Source organism: Coregonus clupeaformis, chromosome 33 (genome assembly GCF_020615455.1).
Source record: "Coregonus clupeaformis isolate EN_2021a chromosome 33, ASM2061545v1, whole genome shotgun sequence".
NCBI lineage: Eukaryota > Metazoa > Chordata > Actinopteri > Salmoniformes > Salmonidae > Coregonus > Coregonus clupeaformis.
In genome coordinates, this window is record NC_059224.1 from 42,507,449 (window position 1) to 42,534,243 (window position 26,795).

Genomic DNA, 26,795 nt, shown 5'->3' on the forward strand with positions numbered 1-26,795 from the left:
CGGGACCACCCATACACAAAAATGTATGCACGCACGACTGTAAGTCGCTTTGGATAAAAGCGTCTGCTAAATGGCATATTATTATTATTATTAACCGCTACTAGATCTAGAAAGGGGGCTGTGAAGGTTGGAGCGCAGTACTTGAGATGGGATGTGTAGGACCACAAATGGACCACTCGGGTTTGGGGATGGGGGGGGAAGGGGACCCACCACCGGACCTGGTTTTCAGAGGTGTGCATGATCACAATAGGACCAATTTGGACTGCGGGGGTTTGGAACCGCACGATGGAGCACAGTGACGCTTGCAGACTAGGAAGGATAAATATCCCCCTCTGTCTGGAAAATGTATGCACTCACTAACTGTAAGTCGCTCTGGATAAGAGCGTCTGCTAAATGACTAAAAAATTTTAAAAAATTATGTCTGTCTGTCTGTCTCCGTGTGGGTACTGTAAAGCAAAAAAAAAACTCTGTTAATGCAGTGAGAATAAGCTCCTACTTCACAGCATGGTAAGCTTGACCCGGAGCCTGCCTTTCATTGGTGGAGGCTGAAGGTGAAAGGTCAGCTAACTGCACTGCCTCGCATTTTACCTCATCGCACCCTCCTGAAGTGGAGGATCTTGGGATACTGAGGCTGTGAAGCCTGAAAGGTCAAAGGTGACTTAAGGACAGTTGCCAATGTTACTCCAGTGTTGCCTAGTGGATATTGAGAATTGGGCAACTCTGAAAGTGTGCAGCTTGCTTTTAGCTCACTCACCCTCCAGTATTCAAATGGACGATTGGCTTTAGGAGAGGCGTAACACGTACAGTGAAATGGACATCATGACACTCAAAGTGAAAAGGATAGCGTTACACTCACAGTGAAATGGACAGCATTACACAAAGTGAAACTTACAGCGTCACACTTACAGTAAAATTGGACAGTGGGATAGTGGACCAACAACGTTACAGACAATCTTTAAGAGGAAAATGAACATTAACTTTTCAACTTTGAACCAAAAATCTGTTTTTTGGAATTCTTCTCAAACATTTTATGAAATCTATTTTATATAATATTAAATAGTTTTATTGTTGTGTATTTTTTTCTTTACTGTTATTATTATGAGATATTTTTATACAAAGCTTGTCTGGCACCTCAGGGATGCAATCCTAGGGGAGTCCAAATTCACCCTATTTCCTTTATAGTGCACTACTTTTGGCTAGAGTCTTATAAGCCTCTGGCAAAGCTCTGGCCAAAATGTGTGCACTACATAGGGAATAGGGTGCCATTTTGGACGTAGCCCCTAGAGTTTCTGTGTATGGTAGTTTCTATTTGCTTCTTAAGAAGAGGATTGGGGCCCGAATTAATAAAACGTCTCATTGTAGGAGTGCTGATCTAGGATCAGGTCCCCCCTGTCCATGTAATCTTATTCATTATGATATAAAAGGCTAAACTGATCCTAGATTAGCACTCTTAATCTGAGTCAATTTATGAATACAGGCCCTGTACAATACTCCAGATGTCAGCATTTAAAAAAGAAAAAAAAACACCATGTAAAACAACTCAAAGAGGTCAAGCGATTTAATAAGCTTATTTTTTTTATGTTTTAATATGCACAGTGCACTGCCTTACCCAGCAACAAGGATGTCTGTTGGTGGAAAAGGTACTCCAGTCAAGCTATTATATTAGTCATCGATCAATCAGTCAATTGCAATAATCTTTTTCAGTTTACCAATTTGTTGTTTCTCATTTTGTCAAACAGGCTTTTGTGTGTGTGTTGTCCACATGAAAATGGCAAGGCTGGCCTTAGATCAGTTTTGTCATGCCAATGGCCATAGGACATGTCAAGACAGCACAAACAGATCTAGGACCACAGGCAAGGAAATGGCTAAAAAATGTGTAAAAAAACATTACATTGCACTTGCTACAGAACACAATCATGTTAATTTACCTACCAGTGAAAGAGCTTCCTAAATATTACTGTGGTCATCAATACTAGGGTTAACCCTCACATGACACTGTAGTGCTATCTGTCAGGTTTTATTGTAATGATCATGTTGTTAATAATATAAGCTATTATCAATCCAGTTCAGTTGCACTGGGTGAACCATAGGAATCATGGTTTATCATAAGAAGTTTAGGATTTTCTTGACTGAAAGGTGATATGAGAACGCAGTGAAGAATCTTCACTCCAACTGCAATCATGTTTTTTTTTTTGAAAAAGCTTATGTTTCAATTTGAATTGGACTGAAAATATGCCAATACAATAGCTGGTAAGTGAGACCAAAATATGACTCCTGTGCTTGGAATAAACTCTGTTGAAAATAAGGTCTTGACTTTTTATTTTTACCTAGCTATGTGAATTCACACAAATATTTGATCCACATCATCACAGTTCAGTGTATCATGAAGATTGTGCGCCATCTGGCGGCGAAACATGCAACTTTCGTGCATTTTCTTTGAGCGATGTTAGTTTTGTTTATGTTTCCCATGGCAACTGATACTATTCCTTTCCTTAGTCACCTCACCCTATTTAAACCAGAGTTACATGGAAGTTCGCTTAAATAAAAGGTGAATATCCTGCTGGCTAAACCTTATAGTTTCTGTTCAGTAATTGTCCATTATTTCCAGGTTTAAAACAATTCTTTGAATGTTTGAATATTACAAGCTTGCCATTTTTGCCAGGAAACACCTTTCGGGATGTTACGGTAAGATCATTTTGTAGTTGAGCCAGTCATGTAAAATAAACATGCAACAGAAATGTAATGTGTCGTTATCTATCACGCTGTGGTCCACAGAGTGCATTTTGTCAGCTATTTTCTCATCATATGATTGAAGTTTTATATTAGCCTTCCCTGTTTGAATGAGTAACATTACTTACTGCAACTTGATACACTAGAAACGGACTACTGCATAAATGTTCCAGAAATTACAGTGTAAAACCATTAAGCTGTATACCTCTACTGCTAAGGTCAACATAGCAAGCATATTTGACTCCTCCAAGTCACCTCTTAAAGGGGAATGAAAACACTAGAGCTGTGTCCTACTAAATTCGCCAAAATATTAGGTATATAAGCAGTGGACACTATTTCTGTGTTTTAGGGCCCATAATGCAATTCTTCAGAAGATGGGCGTGGCTTAACAACATTTTCAGATTTGAAGAAAAGTCAGATGAGAACGGATACAAATTCATTGCTTTAACTAATTATGACAAATGTTAAGAAAATGTTGAGCAATGTAATAAAGTAATGACTTTTCAAATAAGTTACGTTGGCTGACAATTTGTTAGTTACGCTATCCTTACGAACCGCATAGCATTACAGCAGTATGTACCGGTATGTTAGCTAGTTACCTAAAGTTAGTTGGCTACTAATACATCGAACTTGCCAGAAGGTATATTAACTATCTGCTATCTAACTAACTAACCAACGTTTATTGACTTGATTATTCACATCATTCTTAGCTAAGTGGTATAGTCATGCGTTTCAATGGACATTGTTAATTCTGGCTATCTATTTCAGAGCACGCTCGTCTGAGTGTGCCAGAGTGCAGAATAGCTGATGAATTTACGAACACTTAACACCCGATTAATATGGTCGGTGTCAGTAAACGTCAGCAAAAAAAAGCATAATTAAATTGTTGCCAGCAGTACAGTTACAGTCACCAATGCTCTGGATAACATGAAAACAGCCTACCCAGCTCTGCTAGGGCGAGAAAAATGGTCAGAGTGAGGTGTTCTCATTTGTTTCTGGAAGTAGCTAGCCAACGTTAGCTTGGGTGCTTGACTGCCGTTGAACGCTCGGATCAACCGTACTCCTTGGCCAGAGCGTCCAGTGTGCGCTCTGAATTTACAATCTGACAACGCTCTGGATTTACGAATGCGCACTCTGGCACTCCAGATTGAATTTACGAACACACCCGAAATCGTAAAATGTCTAGCTAGTCATTTGTTATGCTAACAAGCTAGCAAGAGGTTGCATGGCAACAGCATCAACTTCCGGTAGACAGGCGAAACGCTAGTACGCTCAACTGAAACGATACCGTTCGTATACAGTATACTAAAATGAACTAATAGTATATAGTATATACTCATTAAGTATGTAGTATACAGTATGTAAGTATCTCGGCAAGACGGAGCTGCTCTTCCTCCCGGGGAAGGACTGCCCGCTCCATGATCTCGCCATCACGGTTGACAACTCCGTTGTGTCCACCTCCCAGAGTGCAAAGAACCTTGGCGTGACCCTGGACAACACCCTGTCGTTCTCCACTAACATCAAAGCGGTGACCCGATCCTGTAGGTTCATGCTCTACAACATTAGCAGAGTACGACCCTACCTTACACAGGAAGCGGCACAGGTCCTAATCCAGGCACTTGTCATCTCCGGTCTGGATTACTGCAACTCGCTGTTGGCTGGGCTCCCTGCCTGTGCCATTAAACCCCTACAACTCATCCAGAACGCTGCAGCCCGTCTGGTGTTCAACCTTCCCAAGTTCTCTCACGTCACCCCGCTCCTCCGCACACTCCACTGGCTTCCAGTTGAAGCTCGCATCTGCTACAAGACCATGGTGCTTGCCTACGGAGCTGTGAGGGGAACGGCCCCTCCTTACCACCAGGCTCTAATTAGTCCCTACACCCAAACGAGGGCATTGCATTCTTCCACCTCTGGCCTGCTGGTCCCCCCTACCTCTGCGGAAGTACAGTTCCCGCTCAGCCCAGTCAAAACTGTTCGCTGCTCTGGCACCCCAATGGTGGAACAAGCTCCCTCACGACGCCAGAACAGCGGAGTCACTGACCACCTTCCGGAGACACTTGAAACCCTACCTCTTTAAGGAATACCTGGGATAGTATAAAAGTAATCCTTCCAATCCCTGTACCTTTTGCAGAATATAAGTCTGTCCCTGATGTTTTTCCTGGAGAGAAGTGGCTTCTTCGCTGCCCTTCTTGACACCAGGCCATCCTCCAAAAGTCTTCGCCTCACTGTGCATGCAGATGCACTCACACCTGCCTGCTGTCATTCCTGAGCAAGTTCTGCACTGGTGGTGCCCCGATCCCGCAGCTGAATCAACTTTAGGAGACGGTCCTGGCGCTTGCTGACGCCTTGTTCACAACAATTGAACCTCTCTGCTTGAAGTTCTTGATGATCCGAAAAATGGTTGATTTAGGTGCAATCTTACTAGCAGCAATATCCTTGCCTGTGAAGCCCTTTTTGTGCAAAGCAATGAGGATGGCACGTGTTTCTTTGCAGGTAACCATGGTTAACAGAGGAAGAACAATAATTTCAAGCACCACCCTCCTTTTATAGCTTCCAGTCTGTTATTCTAACTCAATCAGCATGACAGAGTGATCTCCAGCCTTGTCCTGTGTTAACGAGAGAATCACTGACATGATGGCAGCTGGTCCTTTTGTGGCAGGGCTGAAATGCAGTGGAAATGTTTTTTGGGGATTAAGTTCATTTTCATGGCAAAGAGGGACTTTGCAATTAATTGCAATTCATCTGATCACTCTTCATGACATTCTGGAGTATATGCAAATTGCCATCATCAAAACTGAGGCAGCAGACTTTGTAAAAATTAGTCAATGACAGAATGTCAAAACTGTTCGCTGCTCTGGCACCCCAATGGTGGAACAAGGTCCCTCACGACGCCAGGACAGCGGAGTCACTCACCACCTTCCGGAGACACTTGAAACCCCACCTCTTTAAGGAAAACCTGGGATAGGATAAATTAATCCTTCTACCCCCCCCCAAAAAAAAAAAAAAAACATATTGTAAAGTGGTTATCCCACTGGCTATAAGGTGAATGCACCAATTTGTAAATCGCTCTGGATAAGAGCGTCTGCTAAATTACGTAAATGTAAAATTCTCAAAACTTTTGACCACGACTGTACGGCGTGTTCCCTGCATGTGTCGTTTCTTCCATAAGGCGCGCATACCCAGAAGCAAGTGGCATTTACATAGGGTTTGAGTTTGAATAAAACCAGTTAATTTAGTAAATCTAGCCTGTTGTAATTCTTTTCAAGACATAGGCCTAGTACCTGCGCCTTATGTAAAAATAGTATGTTAGCTTGTCCACAATAACAACAGGTTCAAGGGTAACCAGGGGCCTGTTGCACAAAACTAGGATAAGGGATTAAGCCAGGATATCTTGGTGATCCTGGCTCAATTGATCCGTAATCCGGTTGCACTAAAGATGGATAGGGGGCAGGAGGATATGTTATGGTATAAATTACCATGGAGATTTATTCTGTGGAGCTAGCCTGCTCCAGACCAGGCTAAATTCCAGGATCTATTTAATCTCATCCCTAATGTCAGTCAGCAGTCACCACAAATGGAAACCAATAGTTATTTCACTGCTCACTATACATTGTTATCACATATAACTAGACCCACTGTCATTATTTAAACGTTTGTGATCATTAATTTCAATGATTTTGGATAAAAATGATTTTTAGATGATGTTGCTATCATTAGATAATTTACAGTTTCCCATAGACTATAAGGCTATATATAAAATGATAGAATATTAGGGCCACAGAGGGAAAAAAACACAAGTCATAATATTGTAACCAGTTGTTTTAAAGGAGGACAGTTGTTAAAATGACAGATGTGGGGCATTTCGTGAAATTGTACTTCAGTATGGTTTCATAAACAAAGACATGCTGATGTGCCAGAATATTAAGTATCACATTGTCATAAGTATCAAAACTGTAAAAACAATATGTAGCTTTTCTGCAGAAAGAACCAGCCTCATAAATTTATGACTTTATCCTTTTTCTTCAGTGTGGCCCTAGTACTCTGTCATATAAACAAATACACATTCCATATGAATATAAAAACACAATGTGTAACATTATGTTCCTTTATTGAATAAGGACAAAACAAAGCAGGTAAACCATCAGCTCCTTTCGAAACTGAAGTCACAGTGACTCTACAAGATGGAAAGCACAGAATCCAAGCATATTATACAAAATGATACATACACATTCAAAGGTCTGTATATAACACACCCTGCATGTCTGCACACTAAAATAAATGCAGGACAAATCCATACACATCAACTGAACAGACAAATGAATGGATGCAGTAGCCTCCCTGCAGCCTTGTATTACACACAGTATACCGCACAAACATCATAAGAGGCCAAATTCGTAAAAAAACGAACCCAAAAAACCCAAATTCCTCTGCCACCGCAGGACATATTTAACCAAAATTGAAAGCACACATACTAACTAAAATAATTCAACACATATTGGTCCCTCAGCAGCCGACCACTGTCGTCATCAGGGAAGATTGCCGGATTGTCCCAGTCCATGGCTGGTGGCACTCTGGGGGCCCTCTCCTTCCTCAGGCAGGCCACATTGTGGAGGACAGCACAAGCCACAGTAATATCACATGCCCTAACAGGGCTGACCCTTAATTTGTGAAGGCAGTGAAAGCGTGCCTTCAGGAGGCCAAAGGTCATTTCAACTCTGGCCCTGGTCCTGGCATGGGCATGGTTGTAGGCCTGCTGTGCTTCCTGGGGGTCTGTGAAAGGTGTCAGGAGAAAAGGCTGGCAGCCATACCCCCTGTCTCCCAGCAACACACCAGAGAATTCACCTGTCAACACAAAATCTCATCATTACTACCTCATAAACACAGTGATATTCTTGACACAGCCATGATGGTTATAAATAGGGGGTTGTGTGGCTTACCTTGTGATAGGCACTGATAGATTTCAGAGGCCCGAAAGATTCTGGAGTCATGGACTGAGCCAGGCCATTTTGCCACAACATTGCTGATCACACAGTCAGCATTGCAGACCATCTGAAATCATAAGATGAGGAATATTACACCAATCAATGCACATCACTGGCAATGCAGAGTGTTCGTCAATGGACAATATCAAAAAGTTATGTTCACCTGAACATTAATGCTGTGAAAGGATTTCCTATTCACAAAATCGGCCTCATGGGCACCTGAGGGGGCTTTTATCCTTATGTGTGTGCAGTCCACTGCACCAATGACATTGGGGAAACCTGTCACACAAAGTAATGAGTATCCTACTATGTGTTAACAGTTGTCCTGTAATTTGTAGATCCTCTTACCTGCAATCCTATAGAACTCCTCTTTGATGTCACAGAGTCTTCTGTGGCCAGGGAAGGAGATGAAGACATCTGCTAATGCTTTGATAGCCAGACACACACTCCTTATTGTGCGGCAAATTGTGGCCTTGTTCAGCTGTTCTGCATCCCCCACTGAGTACAGGAAGGCTCCACTAGCAAAAAAGCGCAAGGCCACACAAACCATTTGCTCCACACTCAGTGCATGGCTCCGTGCAGTGCGGTGCTTAATCCTGGGACCCAGTAGTCTGCATAGATACCTGATGCCATCTGCAGAAAACCTGTATCTTTCATATAGATGGTCATCAGGGGAAGGCCAGTGGGTCCAACCGGTCCCTGAAGACCCTTTCTCGCCTGAAGGCTCTCCTCAGCACAAGTGCTTCTTCATCCACCACATCTCGCACGAATGGGCATGCCATTGTCAGAGCAGAAAGGAACACACAATTTTGGGCCTTCATATAGGCTAGTGGCCACACCTGGTGCTGGGGGGTGGGAAAAAGAGGGCGATGCCTTATAACGATGACTTGGTTGTACTGATTGCTGGGAAAATAAAAAAACCTTAGAAAGATGCCACCGTCCTGTGTGCTCACAATAAGAGCTCATATGTCATGGCTCACTTGACTTTACGAGAATATACCTAATTTTTATTTTGAGCTGTGTCATCTTCTTGGAGCTGGGGGAGGAAAGAAAAATAATGATTAATACATTGAAGAAGGTGCCAGAACAAAAAGGGTAACTGAGAAAGTGTGCCAGGTCTGTGTTACAGTTAGCATACAGTGTACATTGAAGGCATATCTCACCTCCCTCTCAAGTTTTTTTTATTTCAAGGTCCAGTTTCCTAATTGTCCTCTTTTTTTATTTCGGACTCCAGTGCAAGATTTTCCATCTTTTTCTTCTTGTACTGAATGTCTATGTCTGCCAGTTCTATTTGGCGCCGGAGGTGGTTGCCATACAACTTTCTGATAGCTTGTGAGCTCTGTGAACACAATACAATTAGCGCAGCTGGAATTTGGCAGGATGTGGTGTCCTTTTATTAATACGCACTATGTTGCCAGGCTGGTTTTCCCACTGTATAGCATCTGGGTCCTGTAAAAGAAATTAGATTTTTTGATTTTGATGAGGACTCCTCACCATTGTAGAGTAAATAGTACTTTCACAGTCTTAACATGATACCTCATGCCTTCTGGAATCCAGAGAGATGGTCTCCTCCTCATCATAGTCTCCATCATGTGCTGTTGCTGCTGCACTGGGGCCTTCACCCTATCACATTTAATCGGATTCATATTGAAGCTAGTAGACAAGACATGCCAGGCCTACAGTATGCCTTTGATGGAGTACTCACTGGATCAGCATCGTCTGGTGCTTGTGCTGGTGGCTCTAACAGGAACACAGTGCTGCCAGACACTGCAAGGCAATAGGTAAACCAAAGTCAGACAGTCCAAATTGATTCAATATGAATGTGGTTGTATCCCATGTAGAGATGGAAGGACATACCTTGAATGAAGCGGGTGGCATCTTGGGAGGAACCTATGCTCGTCTCTTTCCCCCAGGGATCCCCTCTAAGACGGGCCTGCCTTTATTTAGCTCCAAGGCCATGTCCTCTGCTGGGGTAAGGTCAGCCTTTGGTGACCCACCACCCGTGCCTTGTCTGTGGGTATTCTTTTTCACTGCTAAAACAGTACAGACAATGTGTGAGCAGGCACCTTCTGGGTACAATATATGCTTGTGCTTTGTTAAATATTAGTCAGGGACCATACCATTCTGCAGAATGTTCTTGTATTTGATTTTGACCTGCTGCCATGTCCGTTTTGGCCCGTTCATGTTTAATCTACACACACACACACACACACACACATTTAATGGAGTCACACTGCAAAAAATTACTTGGTATTTTTGTCTTGTTTTCAGTAAAAATATCAAAAAATTTATCATAGCTTTATACAGTGTGATGGAGTTACTTTACACAATTTCACTCATATCTGCAGTGCATTTCAATTAAAAATTTAACCGTTTCATAATTACAGTACAACTGCATTTTTGGAGATGTGAATTAAATATTTGAATTGTAATTGTGATGTTTCAGCGGAGCGGTGAGTGTGTAATTGTGCACTACTTCTACGCATTCAGGCGGTCTGCAATACTTTGCCACGCTTTTTCTCTTTGCTTTATCACTGTGGCGGTGTTGCCTTTCTTCTTAATTATATATTTTACCTCCTCGTATGCCTCCATGAGGATTTGTGCCTCCGACGGGGAAAAGTACGCGGCTCTAGTTGCCATGGTAAATCAGTTAATCTGTGATCTGTGGCGGGGTCTATTTGAGTGAGCCGTGAGCGCGCACCTATCCAGGATTGGTTTCACCTGGCTTAATGAATCCGTGTCTGCTCATCCTGGCTTGGTCTTTGTGCAACCAATTAAGCCTGGACGCACATGTTTTGGCTTCATTGAGCTCAGCTGAGTCATTTATCCCGGATGTCTTAATTCTACTTTTGTGCAACAGGCCCCAGATAAACTTCCTTTGAAGATAAAACACTTTCAACGCGCACAAACATCGTGTCCCTGTTGCTAGAGTAGTGACTTCAACTAGCTTTGGCTGCTATCTATTGGAAAGGAATGGTAACTACACTGGTCAGGTAGTTGGCAGTCAAAGGAGATTAATAATATATTACATTTAGCAGACGCCTTTATCCAAAGCGAACTGGGTACATGGTAGTGGAAACAGATCATAGAAACTGGATACAAAATACATAGCCAATTACAGGGTTATTAAGGTGTTTTTACAAGATTCAATGAAACAAGAGGATTCACATGAAAGGCTTGTGATTGCAAGTCTTTGCCTCATGTACAGACAAACAACAGTAGCATACCTTAAATGGGCAATCAGCAGTTACTAAATCAATTTTTGCACTTATAAATTAATGATATGTAACCATTGATTCTTGAAGAATATAACTTATAAATGCCTCATGAGCTTAGGTCAACTGTCATACCCCATCAGAACCCCAAATATAAGCTTGTTTTACTCCAACATTTGTAAACAAAGAAAATGTAAACAAACACCATATAGCCTCAAAACATGGTTAAAACTATCATTTTGATATCATGGATGGTCAGTCCTTGCATCAATAGCTCTATGAATTTGAGAGTGGTTACATTTCTCCAGCTCCGAAAGAGGAGCAGGAAGGACACAGTTATTGTTTCTACTGGTGATTACCACTTTTAAGAAGTTAAGTTGCAGATTAAACAGACACCTAAATATGTTACAGATACTATAGAAATGTCCCATCACTCAGACAGTTAGTGAATACACAGCATGCAGCACAGCAAACAATCAAATGTATTTTACAAAGCCCTTTTTACATCAAAATAATAACCACAATAGAGGGTGCAACAGTTCAACACCTCAGGAGCAAATGTCAGTTGGTTTTTCATAGCTGAGCATTCATAGGTCGAGACAGCAGGTCCGGGAGAGAGTCGAAACAGCAGGTCTGGGGCAAGGTAGCACGTCCGTTGAAACGGGTAAGAAAATCTGTGGAAAAACAATTCCACTCCGATTCTCTTTATGGATGGGTCTTTGAATTCGCTGTTAAATAGCCTGTTCCTTCTCCATTTTCGGAACACCAGCCCGCTCTCCCAAAGTGACTGCCACTCTCTCTCTTTGGGCACTCAGGAGAGTCCGCTGGGATGGTCCTAGAGCCAGATATAAGTTACACAAATAATTGTAGGTAATTTCTCCCTCTGTCTACATCTGACATAATATAATACACTTACCATTGGCACAGCGGTCTACGATGTCGTGTAGTAGCTCAGACCGGAAACACCATGTCTTCTCCTTCTTGATGGGTTTCACCACAAACACCCTGGCAGCCTTGGAGAACTCCTGCTTGAAACGGAGCACTCCCTCCTTTGTTGTAGCCTACTGTCTGTCCACCGAATAATTGTGGTCCAAGGCAGCCACTTGGAGTCTTGCGACCATCCCCTGCTGGCCGAACTTGTTCCTCTTGGGCACGTATTTAGTGTACAGGGCATGTACACTCTCGAGTTCACCTGTCTGAACACACTTCGTCACCTACACATTTTTTTTATCTAATTAATGTATCTAATTAACTAGAGATTAATAAGAAGGCTACTACAATTATACTGTTACTGATTTTATTAAAACAATTGGTTGTAGTTATTCACATAGGAATGCACAAAAAAACTAAAACAAGACTTTGAAAAATGTGCTTATTAATTTACTCAAAATGTTGCAGTATATGTACAGAAATACTTGATATTTTTTTTACCTTCTTGAGATCCTTCAACAATCTCGGGTTGAGGACGATTTTCCTCACTGCCTCTTCTTCAGGTGTGTAAGGGGGGTGCTCATAGCAGTTGAGTGTGTCTCCAGTGACCCACTGGTGTTCATTTGTGATGTGGTGGACTGCGGTGATCCACTTTTCTTTTAGCACCTGGACACTCCCACCAGCAGTGCAGGCACATTACCACAAGTGGTGCATTAATGCCCTCACCCATGGCAGTACACTGAGACACAGGGAATTAATGTCACTGACTTGAATCATCATAATCATATAGTTCTGATTTTACTATAAAATATATCACAGTACCTCTGGCTTCCCGATGGCCACCAGCTGTTTCTTCACACCTTTGGCAATGATATCAGCATGTGAGTCCCTGAAGTGCACCCTCACCCTTGGATGCCTGTCAGTGGCCAGGGTTTCAATGCTGCATCCATGGGCATGTTAGTAATAATGATTTTATTATTATTATTAATAATAATAATAATAATAATAATATCATCATCCTAAAAGGTACCTACGTCCTCTTCATACACCCACCAAATACACACTTACAACCCTTAGGCTAGCTACAAAATATAGGTTAGGCTATAGCTTACCTCAATGTGTTGCAGGCATCTCTCTAATCCCTCTGTCTCCAACCAGTAGCTGTTCTTCACTTCAGTCACATGCACAGTCTCCTGGGCGAGGATCAGGTGGGAAGCAGAGTCCAGGATGGTGTAAGTGCCATAGGAGGCACAATGTCCTGGCGAATCACACTGTGCGTCTCCAGATACGATTGGTGGACTGTCACCAATTGTAGCCAGAAGGGCCTCCGTGTGCTGGGTCCACATGTAGTTAACCTCTGGCACAATGTAGATGCGCTGTTGGTTTGCGAACTGTCGCAGCGACATGGACACCAGGCTGAGGAGGTGACATGTTTCCACAAAAGTGGAGTGGGAGCCGCCAGTAAGGAAGACCGCTGATGGCACCAACAGATTCCCTGCAAACAACTTTCCCACTCTGGTCTGGGACTCCCACTTCCTCCTGTGGCCCACAACACACTGTCTCCATGGTGATGGCAAACCCATTTCTTTTCAGGGATGAACTGATGACACCTGCTCAACATGCTGGCTCATGGCAGACATTGAACAACTCCTTCAGCTTGCTATCAAAGACTATGTATTTCGGATCTTGCACACACTCTTCGATAGTATATCTTGGCTCACACTGTGATTGTGATTGTTCTAGTCTTCACTGATCTCACTCCCACTCTCCGTCAGCTCCATCTGTGGCTTATAGGGGCAGGACTCGGTTGTATACTGATGGTCGTGAGCGCAATCTAGCTGAGCCTCGAGCTCTTTAGTGATGGTCCCGGTGGACCTCTTCTCCTCCACAGCACAGGAACAGTCTGGCACCCAGGGGTCAGTTTGGCATGCTGTACTAACTGTTCTTTCCTGTTGGTAGAAAACAATTAAGGCATCTATTAGGCTATAGTTATATTCAAGAATCACTGCATATACTGTATATTGTCCATTTTATATCCAAAATGGCCTCAGGGATGACAGATTGTGTCTTGAAATAAACAATAGCCTTAGAAATAACATGGATTTGCCTGTACCTTCTCTGCCTCCTCCTGCACATTTTCCTCCAGGATGAAAACCTTTTCAGGGATGAAGATGTCATCCTGAAAACAAACAAACATTTTGTTAAGACAACTGAACCCAAATACAGTGGGGAGAACAAGTATTTGATACACTGCCGATTTTGCAGGGTTTCCTACTTACAAAGCATGTAGAGGTCTGTAATTTTTATCATAGGTACACTTCAACTGTGAGAGACGGAATCTAAAACAAAAATCCAGAAAATCACATTATGATTTTTAAGTAATTCATTTGCATTTTATTGCATGACATAAGTATTTGATACATCAGAAATGCAGAACTTAATATTTGGTACAGAAACCTTTGTTTGCAATTACAGAGATCATACGTTTCCTGTAGGTCTTGACCAGGTTTGCCCACACTGCAGCAGGGATTTTGGACCACTTCTCTGTACAGACCTTCTCCAGATCCTTCAGGTTTCGGGGCTGTCGCTGGGCAAAACTGACTTTCAGCTCCCTCCAAAGATTTTCTATTGGGTTCAGGTCTGGAGACTGGCTAGGCCACTCCAGGACCTTGAGATGCTTCTTACGGAGCCACTCCTTAGTTGCCCTGGCTGTGTGTTTCGGGTCGTTGTCATATTGGAAGACCCAGCCACGACCCATCTTCAATGCTCTTACTGAGGGAAGGAGGTTGTTGGCCAAGATCTCGCGATACATGGCCCCATCCATCCTCCCCTCAATACGGTGCAGTCGTCCTGTCCCCTTTGCAGAAAAGCATCCCCAAAGAATGATGTTTCCACCTCCATGCTTCACGGTTGGGATGGTGTTCTTGGGGTTGTACTCATCCTTCTTCTTCCTCCAAACACGGCGAGTGGAGTTTAGACCAAAAAGCTCTATTTTTGTCTCATCAGACCACATGACCTTCTCCCATTCCTCCTCTGGATCATCCAGATGGTCATTGGCAAACTTCAGACAAGCCTGGACATGCGCTGGCTTGAGCAGGGGGACCTTGCGTGCGCTGCAGGATTTTAATCCATGACGGCGTAGTGTGTTACTAATGGTTTTCTTTGAGACTGTGGTCCCAGCTCTCTTCAGGTCATTGACCAGGTCCTGCCATGTAGTTCTGGGCTGATCCCTCACCTTCCTCATGATCATTGATGCCCCTTCAGGTGAGATCTTGCATGGAGCCCCAGACCGAGGGTGATTGACCGTCATCTTGAACTTCTTCCATTTTCTAATAATTGCGCCAACAGTTGTTGCCTTCTCACCAAGCTGCTTGCCTATTGTCCTGTAGCCCATCCCAGCCTTGTGCAGTTCTACAATTGTATCCCTGATGTCCTTACACAGCTCTCTGGTCTTGGCCATTGTGGAGAAGTTGGAGTCTGTTTGATTGAGTGTGTGGACAGGTGTCTTTTATACCGGTAAAGAGTTCAAACAGGTGCAGTTAATACAGGTAATGAGTGGAGAACAGGAGGGCTTCTTAAAGAAAAACGAACAGGTCTGTGAGAGCCGGAATTCTTACTGGTTGGTAGGTGATCAAATACTTATGTCATGCAATAAAATACAAATGAATTACTTAAAAATCATACAATGTGATTTTCTGGATTTTTGTTTTAGATTCCGTCTCTCACAGTTGAAGTGTACCTATGATAAACATTACAGACCTCTACATGCTTTGTAAGTAGGAAAACCTGCAAAATCGGCAGTGTATCAAATACTTGTTCTCCCCACTGTATATCAGTTGGCGTTAACAAGCTACCTGTCTTGTATGCTATGTCAACACACACACAGCAAATACGGGGACATTTATTTTTCAGCAAACATTAGCTATGTCAACTTCAGTCTAGCTAAATAAGGTGGAGCTACAAAACATTCCAAAAACAAATCTGTCAACAAAATGTATTACAGTACTTGACTATCTGAGGTGGAAGCTAGCTACAGTAACTACCTAATAACAGGTCTACACAGAGCAACTGTGTTGCAATTTTAGTTGCAATTTAGTTACTTGCTAAAGTTAGTTGCTGGGGTGGTATTACACCAAACACTTCAGACGCAATTAGCTAGTTAACGTTACCTTCAACTAGAGTTGTAACAAAGTTGTCCAGTGTCTAACGCTAGCCTAGTCAACAACAGTCATGACTCATGACCGGTTAACGTTACATCAGGCTCCATTGATTCGCGTCGCCTCCTCTGTTCAGTCCGGCTTTTGCTTGACTCCGAAGTCAGCGATGTTGATGATTGTCGGTCGGTAACCCCTACACCAGGGTTACCGACTGGAGGGCCGAATCACTTCAGTTTTTTATTTCTACCTGGTAGTTAATTGCACTCACCTGGTGTCCCAGGTCTGAATTAGCCCCTGACTAGAAGGAGAGGATGAAAAACAGAGTTGTTTCGGCCCTCCAGGACCGGAATTGAAGAACTCTGCCCTACACCATAACCCTCGAAATTGAAAATGGAGGGGCAAGCAGAGGGCTTCAACATAGGCCTATGACTCCTTTCCATTCGGAAACTCCCGGTTGCCGCATCGAAAGTGCCCTTCATCGCAAAGTCTTCCTCGGCAAAGTGCTGGCTGCAGATCCTGCTAGCTCGAGCTGACACGTCCTTCCTCTTCAGGACATGATGCCACTTCTTCAAAAGTTGTGGGTCCTTGGGCAGCCGATGGTAGCTTATCGAGGGATTTTTTTTTTGCCAATTCCTACAGCCTGGTGCTATACAGTTCATGTTTGAATTACTACTTGTTGTTGCCGTCTTCGTTGTCCGCACCTAACCTCACTTCACTTCGATTCACTCTCCGCGCGAAAACTCAATACCACAGACAATTTGCTGATTCCTGCCAGTGACGCATTGGTGTCAGTCGTTACTATGGCAATTTAAAATGGCGCTGAACATAGCTCGAATAAACCTTGTCAACGATCAAAATACTAAATATAGAGATGTTTTTATGTTAAAACACATGTTTAGTATTAGTGGATTTAATAAATATATTTGCTTAGATTTACTTCCTAAAGTGTTTCCATTCCCCATTAAGCTAGCCGTTCCGTTGAGGTCAAAGTCAAAAAAATGAATTTTAAACTGCGCCAGGGATTTGATTTCCCTGCTGATTTTACTGTGAATTCCTGCTTATCCTCAATTCATAGAAAATGACTAGCTCTGGCCCAGGGCATATGGCGCGTTCCTCCACTATATGTCTCCACTAGTAGAGGAGGAATGCGCACTATGCCATGGACCAGAGCTAAGAAACGGAACCGTTCAAGTGCAAGTGCTGGTTCATTTTTATTTGATATATTCAGTACCAGTCAAAAGTTTGTACACAACTACTCATTCAAGGGTTTTTCTTTTTTTTACTATTTTCTACATTGTAGAATAATAGTGAAGACATCAAAACAATGAAATATCACATATGGAATCATGTAGTAACCAAAAAAGTGTTAAACAAATCAAAATATATTTTAGATTTTAGATTAGTATACAACCCCTTTGTTATGGCAAGCCTACATAAGTTCATGAGTGAAAATGTGCTTAACAAGTCACATAATAAGTTGCATGGACTCACTTTGTGTGCAATAATAGTGTTTAACATGAATTTTGTATGACTACCTCATCTCTGTACCCCACACATACAATTATCTGTAAGGTCCCATAGTCGAGCAGTGAATTTCAAACACTGATTCAACCACAAAGACCAGGGAGGTTTTCAATGCCTCGCAAAGAAGGGCACCTATTGGTAGATGGGTAAAAAACAAAAAAACATTGAATATCCCTTTGAGCATGGTGAAGTTATTAACTACACTTTCTATGGTGTATCAATATACCCAGTCACTACAAAGATGCAGGCGTCCTTCCTAACTCAGTTGCCGGAGAGGAGGGAAACCATTCAGGGATTTCACTATGAGGTCAATGGTGACTTTAAAACAGTTACAGAGTTTAATGGCTGTGATAGGAGAAAACTGAGGATGAATCAACAACATTGTAGTTGCCCACAATACTAACAATATATACACTGGAGTTGCTTACCAAGACGACATTGAATGTCCCTGACTGGCCTAGTTACAGTTTTGACTTAAATTGGCTTGAAAATCTTTGGCAAGACTTGAAAATGGCTGTCTATAAATGATCAACAACGAATTGCCAGAGCTTAAATAATATTTGTTAGTATAATGTGCAAATGTTGTACAATCCAGGTGTGCAAAGCTCTTGGAGACTTACCCAGAAAGACTCACAGCTGTAATTGCTGCCAAAGGTGATTCTAACATGTATTGACTCTATGTAAATACTTAAGTAAATGAGATTTCTGTATTTCATTTTCAATATATTTGCTAAATTGTTTCCAAAAACATGTTTTCACTTGATCATTAAGAGGTATTGTGTGTAGATGGGTGAGGGAAAACATATATTTAATCCATTTAGAATTCAGGCAGTAACACAACAAAATGTGGAATAAGTCAAGGGGTATGAATACTTTTTGAAGGCACATATAAACAAATACAGTACCAGTCAAAAGTTTGGACACACTTACTCATTCAAGGGTTTTCTTAATTTTTACTATTTTCTACATTGCAGAATAGTGAAGACATAAAAACTATGAAATAACATGGAATCATGTAGTAACCAAAAAAGTGTTAAACAAAACAAAATATATTTTACATTTGAGATTCTTCAAATAGCCACCCTTTGCCTTGATGACAGCTTTGCACACTCTTGGCATTCTCTCAACCAGCTTCATGAGGATTGCTTTTCCAACAGTCTTGAATGAGTTCCCACATATACTGAGCACTTGTCTGCTTTTCCTTCACTGAAGTGCAACTCATCCCAAACCATCTCAATTGGGTTGAGGTCGGGGGATTGTGGAGGCCAGGTCATCTGATGCAGCACTCCATCACTGTCCTTTGTCAAATAGCCCTTACACAGCCTGGAGGTGTGTTTTGGGTCATTGTCCTGTTGAAAAACAAATGATAGTCCCACTAAGTGCAAACCAGATGGGATGGCGTATCGCTGCAGAATGCGGTGGTAGCCATGCTGGTTAAGTGTGCCTGCAATTCTAAATAAATCACAGACAGTGTCACCAGCAAAGCACCCCCACACCATCACACCTCCTCCTCCATGCTTCACGGTGGGAACCACACATGGTGAGATCATCCGTTCACCTACTCTGCGTCTCACAAAGACACAGTGGTTGGAACCAAAAATCTCAAATTTGGACTCATCAGACCAAAGGACAGATTTCCACTGGTCTAATGTGCGTTGCTTGTGTTTCTTGGCCCAAGCAAGTCTCTTCTTATTATTGGTGTCATTTAGTAGTGGTTTCTTTGCAGCAATTCGACCATGAAGGCCTGATTCACGTAGTCTCCTCTGAACAGTTGATGTTGAGATGTGTCTGTTACTTGAACTCTGTGAAGCATTTATTTGGGCTGCAATCTGAGGTGCAGTTAACTCTAATTAACTTATCCTCTGCAGCAGAGGTAACTCTGGGTCTTCCTTTCTTGTGGCGGTCCACATGAGAGCCAGCTTCATCATAGTGCTTGATGGTTTTTGCGACTGCACTTGAAGAAACTTTCAAAGTTCTTGAAATTTTCCGGATTGACTGACCTTCATGTCTTATAGTAATGATGGACTGTCGTCTCTCTTTGCTTATTTGAGCTGTTCTTGCCATAATATGGACTTGGTATTTTACCAAATAGGGCTATCTTATGTATACCACCCCTACCTTGTCACAACACAACTGATTGGCTCAAATGCATTAAGAAGGAAATAAATTCCACAAATTAACTTTTAACAAGGCACACCTGTTAATTGAAATGCATTACCGGTGACTACTTCATGAATCTGGTTGAGAGAATGCCAAGAGTGTGCAAAGCTGTCATCAAGGCAAAGGGTGGCTACTTTGAAGAATCTCAAATATAAAATATACTTTGATTTGTTTAACACTTTTTTGGTTACTACATGATTGCATATGTGTTATTTCATAGTTTTGATGTCTTCACTATTATTCTGCAATGTAGAAAATATTACAAATAAAGAAAAGCCCTTGAATGAGTAGGTGTGTCCAAACTGTTGACTGGTACTGTAAATACAGTGGGGAGAACAAGTATTTGATACACTGCCGATTTTGCAGGTTTTCCTACTTACAAAGCATGTAGAGGTCTGTCATTTTTATCATATGTACACTTCAACTGTGAGAGACGGAATCTAAAATCCCTGCTGCAGTGTGTGCAAATCTGGTCAAGACCTACAGGAAACGTATGATCTCTGTAATTGCAAACAAAGGTTTCTGTACCAAATATTAAGTTCTGCTTTTCTGATGTATCAAATACTTATGTCATGCAATAAAATGCAAATTAATTACTTAAAAATCATACAATGTGATTTTCTGGATTTTTGTTTTAGATTCCGTCTCTCACAGTTGAAGTGTACCTATGATAAAAATTACAGACCTCTACACCTCTACAAAACCTGCAAAATCGGCAGTGTATCAAATACTTCTTCTTCCCACTGTATGTATATACAGTGAGGGAAAACAGTATTTGATCCCCTGCTGATTTTGTACATTTGCCCACTGACAAAGACATGATCAGTCTATAATTTTAATGGTAGGTTTATTTGAACAGTGAGAGACAGAATAACAACAAAAAAATCCTGAAAAACGCATGTAAAAAATGTTATAAATTGATTTGCATTTTAATGAGGGAAATAAGTATTTGACCCCTCTGCAAAACATGTCTTAGTACTTGGTGGCAAAACCCTTGTTGGAAATCACAGAGGTCAGATGTTTCTTGTAGTTGGCCACCAGGTTTGCACACATCTCAGGAGGGATTTTGTCCCACTCCTCTTTGCAGATCTTCTCCAAGTCATTAAGGTTTCGAGGCTGACGTTTGGCAACTCAAACCTTCAGCTCCCTCCACATATTTTCTATGGGATTAAGGTCTGGAGACTGGCTAGGCCACTCCAGGACCTTCATGTGCTTCTTCTTGAGCCACTCTTTTGTTGCCTTGGCCATGTGTTTTGGGTCATTGTCATGCTGGAATACCCATCCACGACCCATTTTCAATGCCCTGGCTGAGTGAACGAGGTTCTCATCCAAGATTTGATGGTACATGGCCCCGTCCATCGTCCCTTTGATGCGGTGAAGTTGTCCTGTCCCCTTAGCAGAAAAACACCCCCAAAGCATAATGTTTCCACCTCCATGTTTGACGGTGGGGATGGTGTTCTTGGGGTCATAGGCAGCATTCCTCCTCCTCCAAACACGGCGAGTTGAGTTGATGCCAAAGAGGTCGATTTTGGTCTCATCTGACCACAACACTTTCACCCAGTTCTCCTCTGAATCATTCAGATGTTCATTGGCAAACTTCAGACGGCCCTGTATATATGCTTTCTTGAGCAAGGGGACCTTGCGGGCGCTGCAGGATTTCAGTCCTTCACGGCGTAGTGTGTTACCAATTGTTTTCTTGGTGACTATGGTCCCAGCTGCTTTGAGATCATTGACAAGATCCTCCCATGTAGTTCTGGGCTGATTCCTCACCGTTCTCATGATCATTGCAACTCCACAAGGTGAGATCTTGAATGGAGCCCCAGGCCGAGGGAGATTGACAGTTCTTTTGTGTTTCTTCCATTTGCAAATAATCGCACCAACTGTTGTCACCTTCTCACCAAGCAGCTTGGCCATGGTCTTGTAGCCGATTCCAGCCTTGTGTAGGTCTACAATCTTGTCCCTGACATCCTTGGAAAGCTCTTTGGTCTTGGCCATGGTGCAGAGTTTGGAATCTGATTGATTGATTGCTTCTGTGGACAGGTGTCTTTTATACAGGTAACAAACTGAGATTAGGAGCACTCCCTTTAAGAGTGTGCTCCTAATCTCAGCTCGTTACTTGTATAAAAGACACCTGGGAGCCAGAAATCTTTCTGATTGAGAAGGGGTCAAATACTTATTTCCCTCATTAAAATGCAAATCAATTTATAACATTTGTGACATGCATTTTTCTGGATTTCTTTGTTGTTATTCTGTCTCTCACTGTTCAAATAAACCTACCATTAAAATTATAAGATGATCATTTCTTTGTCAGTGGGCAAACGTAAAAAATCCGCAGGGGATCAAATATTTTTTTCCCTCACTGTATATATACACACTGCTCAAAAAAATAAAGGGAACACTTAAACAACACAATGTAACTCGAAGTCAATCACACTTCTGTGAAATCAAACTGTCCACTTAGGAAGCAACACTGATTGACAATAAATTTCACATGCTGTTGTGCAAATGGAATAGATAACATGTGGAAATTATAGGCAATTAGCAAGACACCCCCAATAAAGGACTGGTTTTGCAGGTGGTGACCACTGGCCACTTCTCAGTTCCTATGCCTCCTGGTTGATGTTTTGGTCACTTTTGAATGCTAGCGGTGCTTTCACTCTAGTGGTAGCATGAGACGGAGTCTACAACCCACACAAGTGGCTCAGGTAGTGCAGCTCATCCAGGATGGCACATCAATGCGAGCTGTGGCAAGAAGGTTTGCTGTGTCTGTCAGCGTAGTGTCCAGAGCATGGAGGCGCTACCAGGAGACAGGCCAGTACATCAGGAGACGTGGAGGAGGCCGTAGGAGGGCAACAACCCAGCAGCAGGACTGCTACCTCCGCCTTTGTGCAAGGAGGAGCACTGCCAGAGCCCTGCAAAATGACCTCCAGCAGGCCACAAATGTGCATGTGTCTGCTCAAACGGTCAGAAACAGACTCCATGATGGTGGTATGAGGGCCCGACGTCCACAGGTGGGGGTTGTGCTTACAGCCCAACACCGTGCAGGACGTTTGGCATTTGCCAGAGAACACCAAGATTGGCAAATTCGCCACTGGCGCCCTGTGCTCTTCACAGATGAAAGCAGGTTCACACTGAGCACATATGACAGACGTGACAGAGTCTGGAGACGCCGTGGAGAACGTTCTGCTGCCTGCAACATCCTCCAGCATGACCGGTTTGGCGGTGGGTCAGTCATGGTGTGGGGTGGCATTTCTTTGGGGGCCGCACAGCCCTCCATGTGCTCACCAGAGGTAGCCTGACTGCCATTAGGTACCGAGATGAGATCCTCAGACCCCTTGTGAGACCATATGCTGGTGCGGTTGGCCCTGGGTTCCTCCTAATGCAAGACAATGCTAGACCTCATGTGGCTGGAGTGTGTCAGCAGTTCCTGCAAGAGGAAGGCATTGATGCTATGGACTGGCCCGCCCGTTCCCCAGACCTGAATCCAATTGAGCACATCTGGGACATCATGTCTCGCTCCATCCACCAACGCCACGTTGCACCACAGACTGTCCAGGAGTTGGCGGATGCTTTAGTCCAGGTCTGGGAGGATATCCCTCAGGAGACCATCCGCCACCTCATCAGGAGCATGCCCAGGCGTTGTAGGGAGGTCATACAGGCACGTGGAGGCCACACACACTACTGAGCCTCATTTTGACTTGTTTTAAGGACATCAAAGTTGGATCAGCCTGTAGTGTGGTTTTCTACTTTAATTTTGAGGGTGACTCCAAATCCAGACCTCCATGGGTTGATACATTTGATTTCCATTGACCATTTGTGTGATTTTGTTGTCAGCACATTCAACTATGTAAAGAAAAAAGTATTTAATAAGATTTCATTCATTCAGATCTAGGATGTGTTATTTTAGTGTTCCCTTTATTTTTTTGAGCAGTGTATATAAACTGTCCCTCGCCTTTCCAGGTCCCCCCTCAGACCTCCTTCGCCAATGACCTATGAGAGAACCTGAGGAAGCAAGGAAGGAGGAAGCAAGGATTTGACGGACAATAACGTTTTCGGTAACAGCACTTTTGTGCCTGCAATACTTCCAACATTGTGGCTATGGCCATATGGAAAATTACTTGGAAACAATCTGTATGTTTTCCACATACAAAACAGAATCCCATCATGGTAATTGCAAATTACAGACAGAATCATATGTGTGACAATTTTTCCATTTTTAGATTATCAGTTATTTTTACATTTTAGTGTGTAGTGTTCCACATCAGGAGTTTTATGGTTGAAAAAGTACAGTCCAGACCACCGTCAACTGAGAAAAATGCATTATTTAATTAAGTAATAATAGATACTTCTTTAACAAAAACAATGGAATGGCATGCGGTATTATCCAACATACATGATGGTCATCAGGATGGTCATGGTTTGTGTCAAGTGACCACAGCATGAGCACAGCGCGGTCCGAGTCACACCAACCATGACCCAGAGGGAGGGGCCAAGGAGTAACCAGAGCCCCATGATTGGTCCAATATCAACCTGGTCCCGCCCATTCTACACACTACCCATCACTGACTGGGTAGCGTCAAAGCCAGCACGTTCGGATGCCCCTCTAGGGCCACCGTAACATCAGCAACATCCATCCTGCACCACATTACCAGGGTCGTATTCATTAGGGCACGAAACATTAAAACATTTTGCAACAGAAACCAAAAATTTACGTTTCTTATTGGACAAGTCCAGATAGTGCCTCCATGTTTCAGTCCATTTTCTTCCGTTTGGTGCCTAATGAATACGACCAATGCTAAAAACAAAAGCGAAGCCAGCTCATTCGACGGCGACAACAGCAGAGCTCAAAAACAGCGGCGGCGGCATTTCGACAAACACTAGACCAGTACAGTACTTAAACGCATGAGGCATCGACACATTCAATATGACACATACAGTATACAGTGTGCCACACAAATAGCATATTCATCATTTTGTATACAAAGGGAGCTCAAAAAACAGTGGCCATAGCAGGCGGCGTGGGTGTATAAAAAAAAAAAATACTGATATTAGAGTAGAGAGAGTAAATGTCTGTTCAGGGCTCAAGGGTGTTTGGTTTTAGATTTTCATTTTCTTCCAGCATTTTTAAAGCTGTGTTGTGTCCATAGAGACAGACCCAGGCCCTGCGTCACCTCCGGAACACGCAAAACAGGAAGAGGATGAACCGTGTGGGACCAGTTTCCTGTTCCTCTGATTGATAAGCCATATAATCAGGGCCACTGTTAGGGCAGCCATTACGGGTGGAACCATTAGGGGGCCTTGATCTTCTTGGGCCGAGGAGAGGCTCCATTCTCGGCTTTGATCACGCCATTTTCATGGTGGCCAACTGGAAGAGGGAGGGAGGAGAAGAGGGCATACACACATTAACAAATAGTCAGATAATCAACATGTTATTGTTCGCTGCAATAGAATGGCTTCAACTCATACGATTGACTATCTTCTAACTTGACAACTCTTGTTATAAATCCCCTACTGATCTTGAACAATGTCATAAGAGGTGGTATAAACCCATTCCAAAGTGTGTGTGTCTCCACTCACGGGAGTCTCTCTTAAGCGGTCGGGGGGTTTGCTTGGCGGCGGCCTTCTTCCTAGCGGCCTGTTCATGTCGGAACTCTCGCCACCGCCTCAGCTGGAAACGGATAAACTTCCACAGGAGCCAGGACTGGGTCAGACACACCAGCAACAGCACAGTCATCCTATAGAGAGGGATGAGAGAGAGAGGGTTAGGGAGAGAGCGGTGTGTGCGTTTGTGTGAGCGAGAGGGAGACATAGTATTAGTGTGCACACGTGTGTGTACGTGTGTGTGTGTGTGTGTGTGTGTGGAGCAGTTTGTGTACATTACACATTGAAGTATGCTGCTCAAGACAGCCACCAAAAACCCCTTACCGTATCAGCACAGTGTTAAAGTTGCCCAAGTCCCAGTCCAGTCCCTGGTTTTCGGCACGGGCCAACCCGAAGCCCACAGCCAGGAACATAAGGGTAAGGGTCACCATCCGCGTGAACACAAAGCTCACTGCCCACAGGTCAAACCTGGACACACACCCAACACATCAGTACATGACATAAATGGATTGTGATTATGCTAGGATTGATTGCATACGGCATGCAGTGCCGTTAAAGGTAGAGTCAGCAATAAGACATCATCATACACATCAGGGAGATTAACAGCATTTTTGGAAATCAACAACAAAATTCAGATTTGCCAAGAATTTGGATATTGGGAAGAGCCAATAGTGAGAGTCTTGGCAGGTTGTTTTTCAGGAAGTCGCCCCACTGTGTCTGGTGATATTGTGCAGTTTACCTTTAATGAAGTGCTGTTATATATATATATATATACAGTGGGGAAAAAAAGTAATTAGTCAGCCACCAATTGTGCAAGTTCTCCGACTTAAAAAGATGAGAGAGGCCTGTAATTTTCACCATAGGTACACGTCAACTATGACAGACAAATTGAGAATAAAAAAATCCAAAAAAATCACATTGTAGGATTTTTAATGAATTTATTTGCAAATTATGGTGGAAAATAAGTATTTGGTCACCAACAAACAAGCAAGATTTCTGGCTCTCACAGACCTGTAACTTCTTCTTTAAGAGTCTCCTTTGTCCTCCACTCGTTACCTGTATTAATGGCACCTGTTTGAACATGTTATCAGTATAAAAGACACCTGTCCACAACCTCAAACAGTCACACTCCAAACTCCACTATGGCCAAGACCAAAGAGCTGTCAAAGGACTCCAGAAACAAAATTGTAGACCTGCACCAGGCTGGGAAGACTGAATCTGCAATAGGTAAGCAGCTTGGTTTGAAGAAATCAACTGTGGGACCAATTATTAGGAAATGGAAGACATACAAGACCACTGATAATCTCCCTCGATCTGGGGCTCCATGCAAGATCTCACCCCGTGGGGTCAAAATGATCACAAGAACGGTGAGCAAAAATCCCAGAACCACACAGGGGGACCTAGTGAATGACCTGCAGAGAGCTGGGACCAAAGTAACAAAGCCTACCATCAGTAACACACTACGCCGCCAGGGACTCAAATCCTGCAGTGCCAGA

At 42.9% G+C, this 26,795-nt stretch overlaps 1 protein-coding gene and 1 long non-coding RNA gene across 2 annotated transcripts in view; both read right to left on the reverse strand.

Moving 5' to 3' along the window:
* Positions 1-11,169: 11,169 nt before the first annotated feature.
* On the reverse strand, positions 11,170-16,195 carry LOC121549338. Its single transcript, XR_005996795.1, has 7 exons — positions 16,027-16,195; positions 13,971-14,036; positions 12,970-13,806; positions 12,680-12,797; positions 12,359-12,596; positions 11,844-12,123; positions 11,170-11,762 (listed from the first exon to the last, which is right to left on the reverse strand). It is a non-coding gene; the product is annotated as an uncharacterized LOC121549338 (long non-coding RNA).
* A 7,807-nt stretch (positions 16,196-24,002) lies between these two features.
* The window catches only part of LOC121549125 (translocating chain-associated membrane protein 2), a 31,397-nt gene continuing 28,604 nt past the window's right edge, over positions 24,003-26,795 (reverse strand). Inside the window, exons 9-11 of the mRNA XM_041860980.2 lie at positions 25,624-25,767; positions 25,276-25,433; positions 24,003-25,063 (exon numbers count right to left, since the gene is read on the reverse strand). Of these exons, the coding sequence (XP_041716914.1) occupies positions 24,987-25,063; positions 25,276-25,433; positions 25,624-25,767 (379 nt within the window). The 3' untranslated portion in view covers positions 24,003-24,986. The remainder of the gene's footprint in view (positions 25,064-25,275; positions 25,434-25,623; positions 25,768-26,795) is intronic.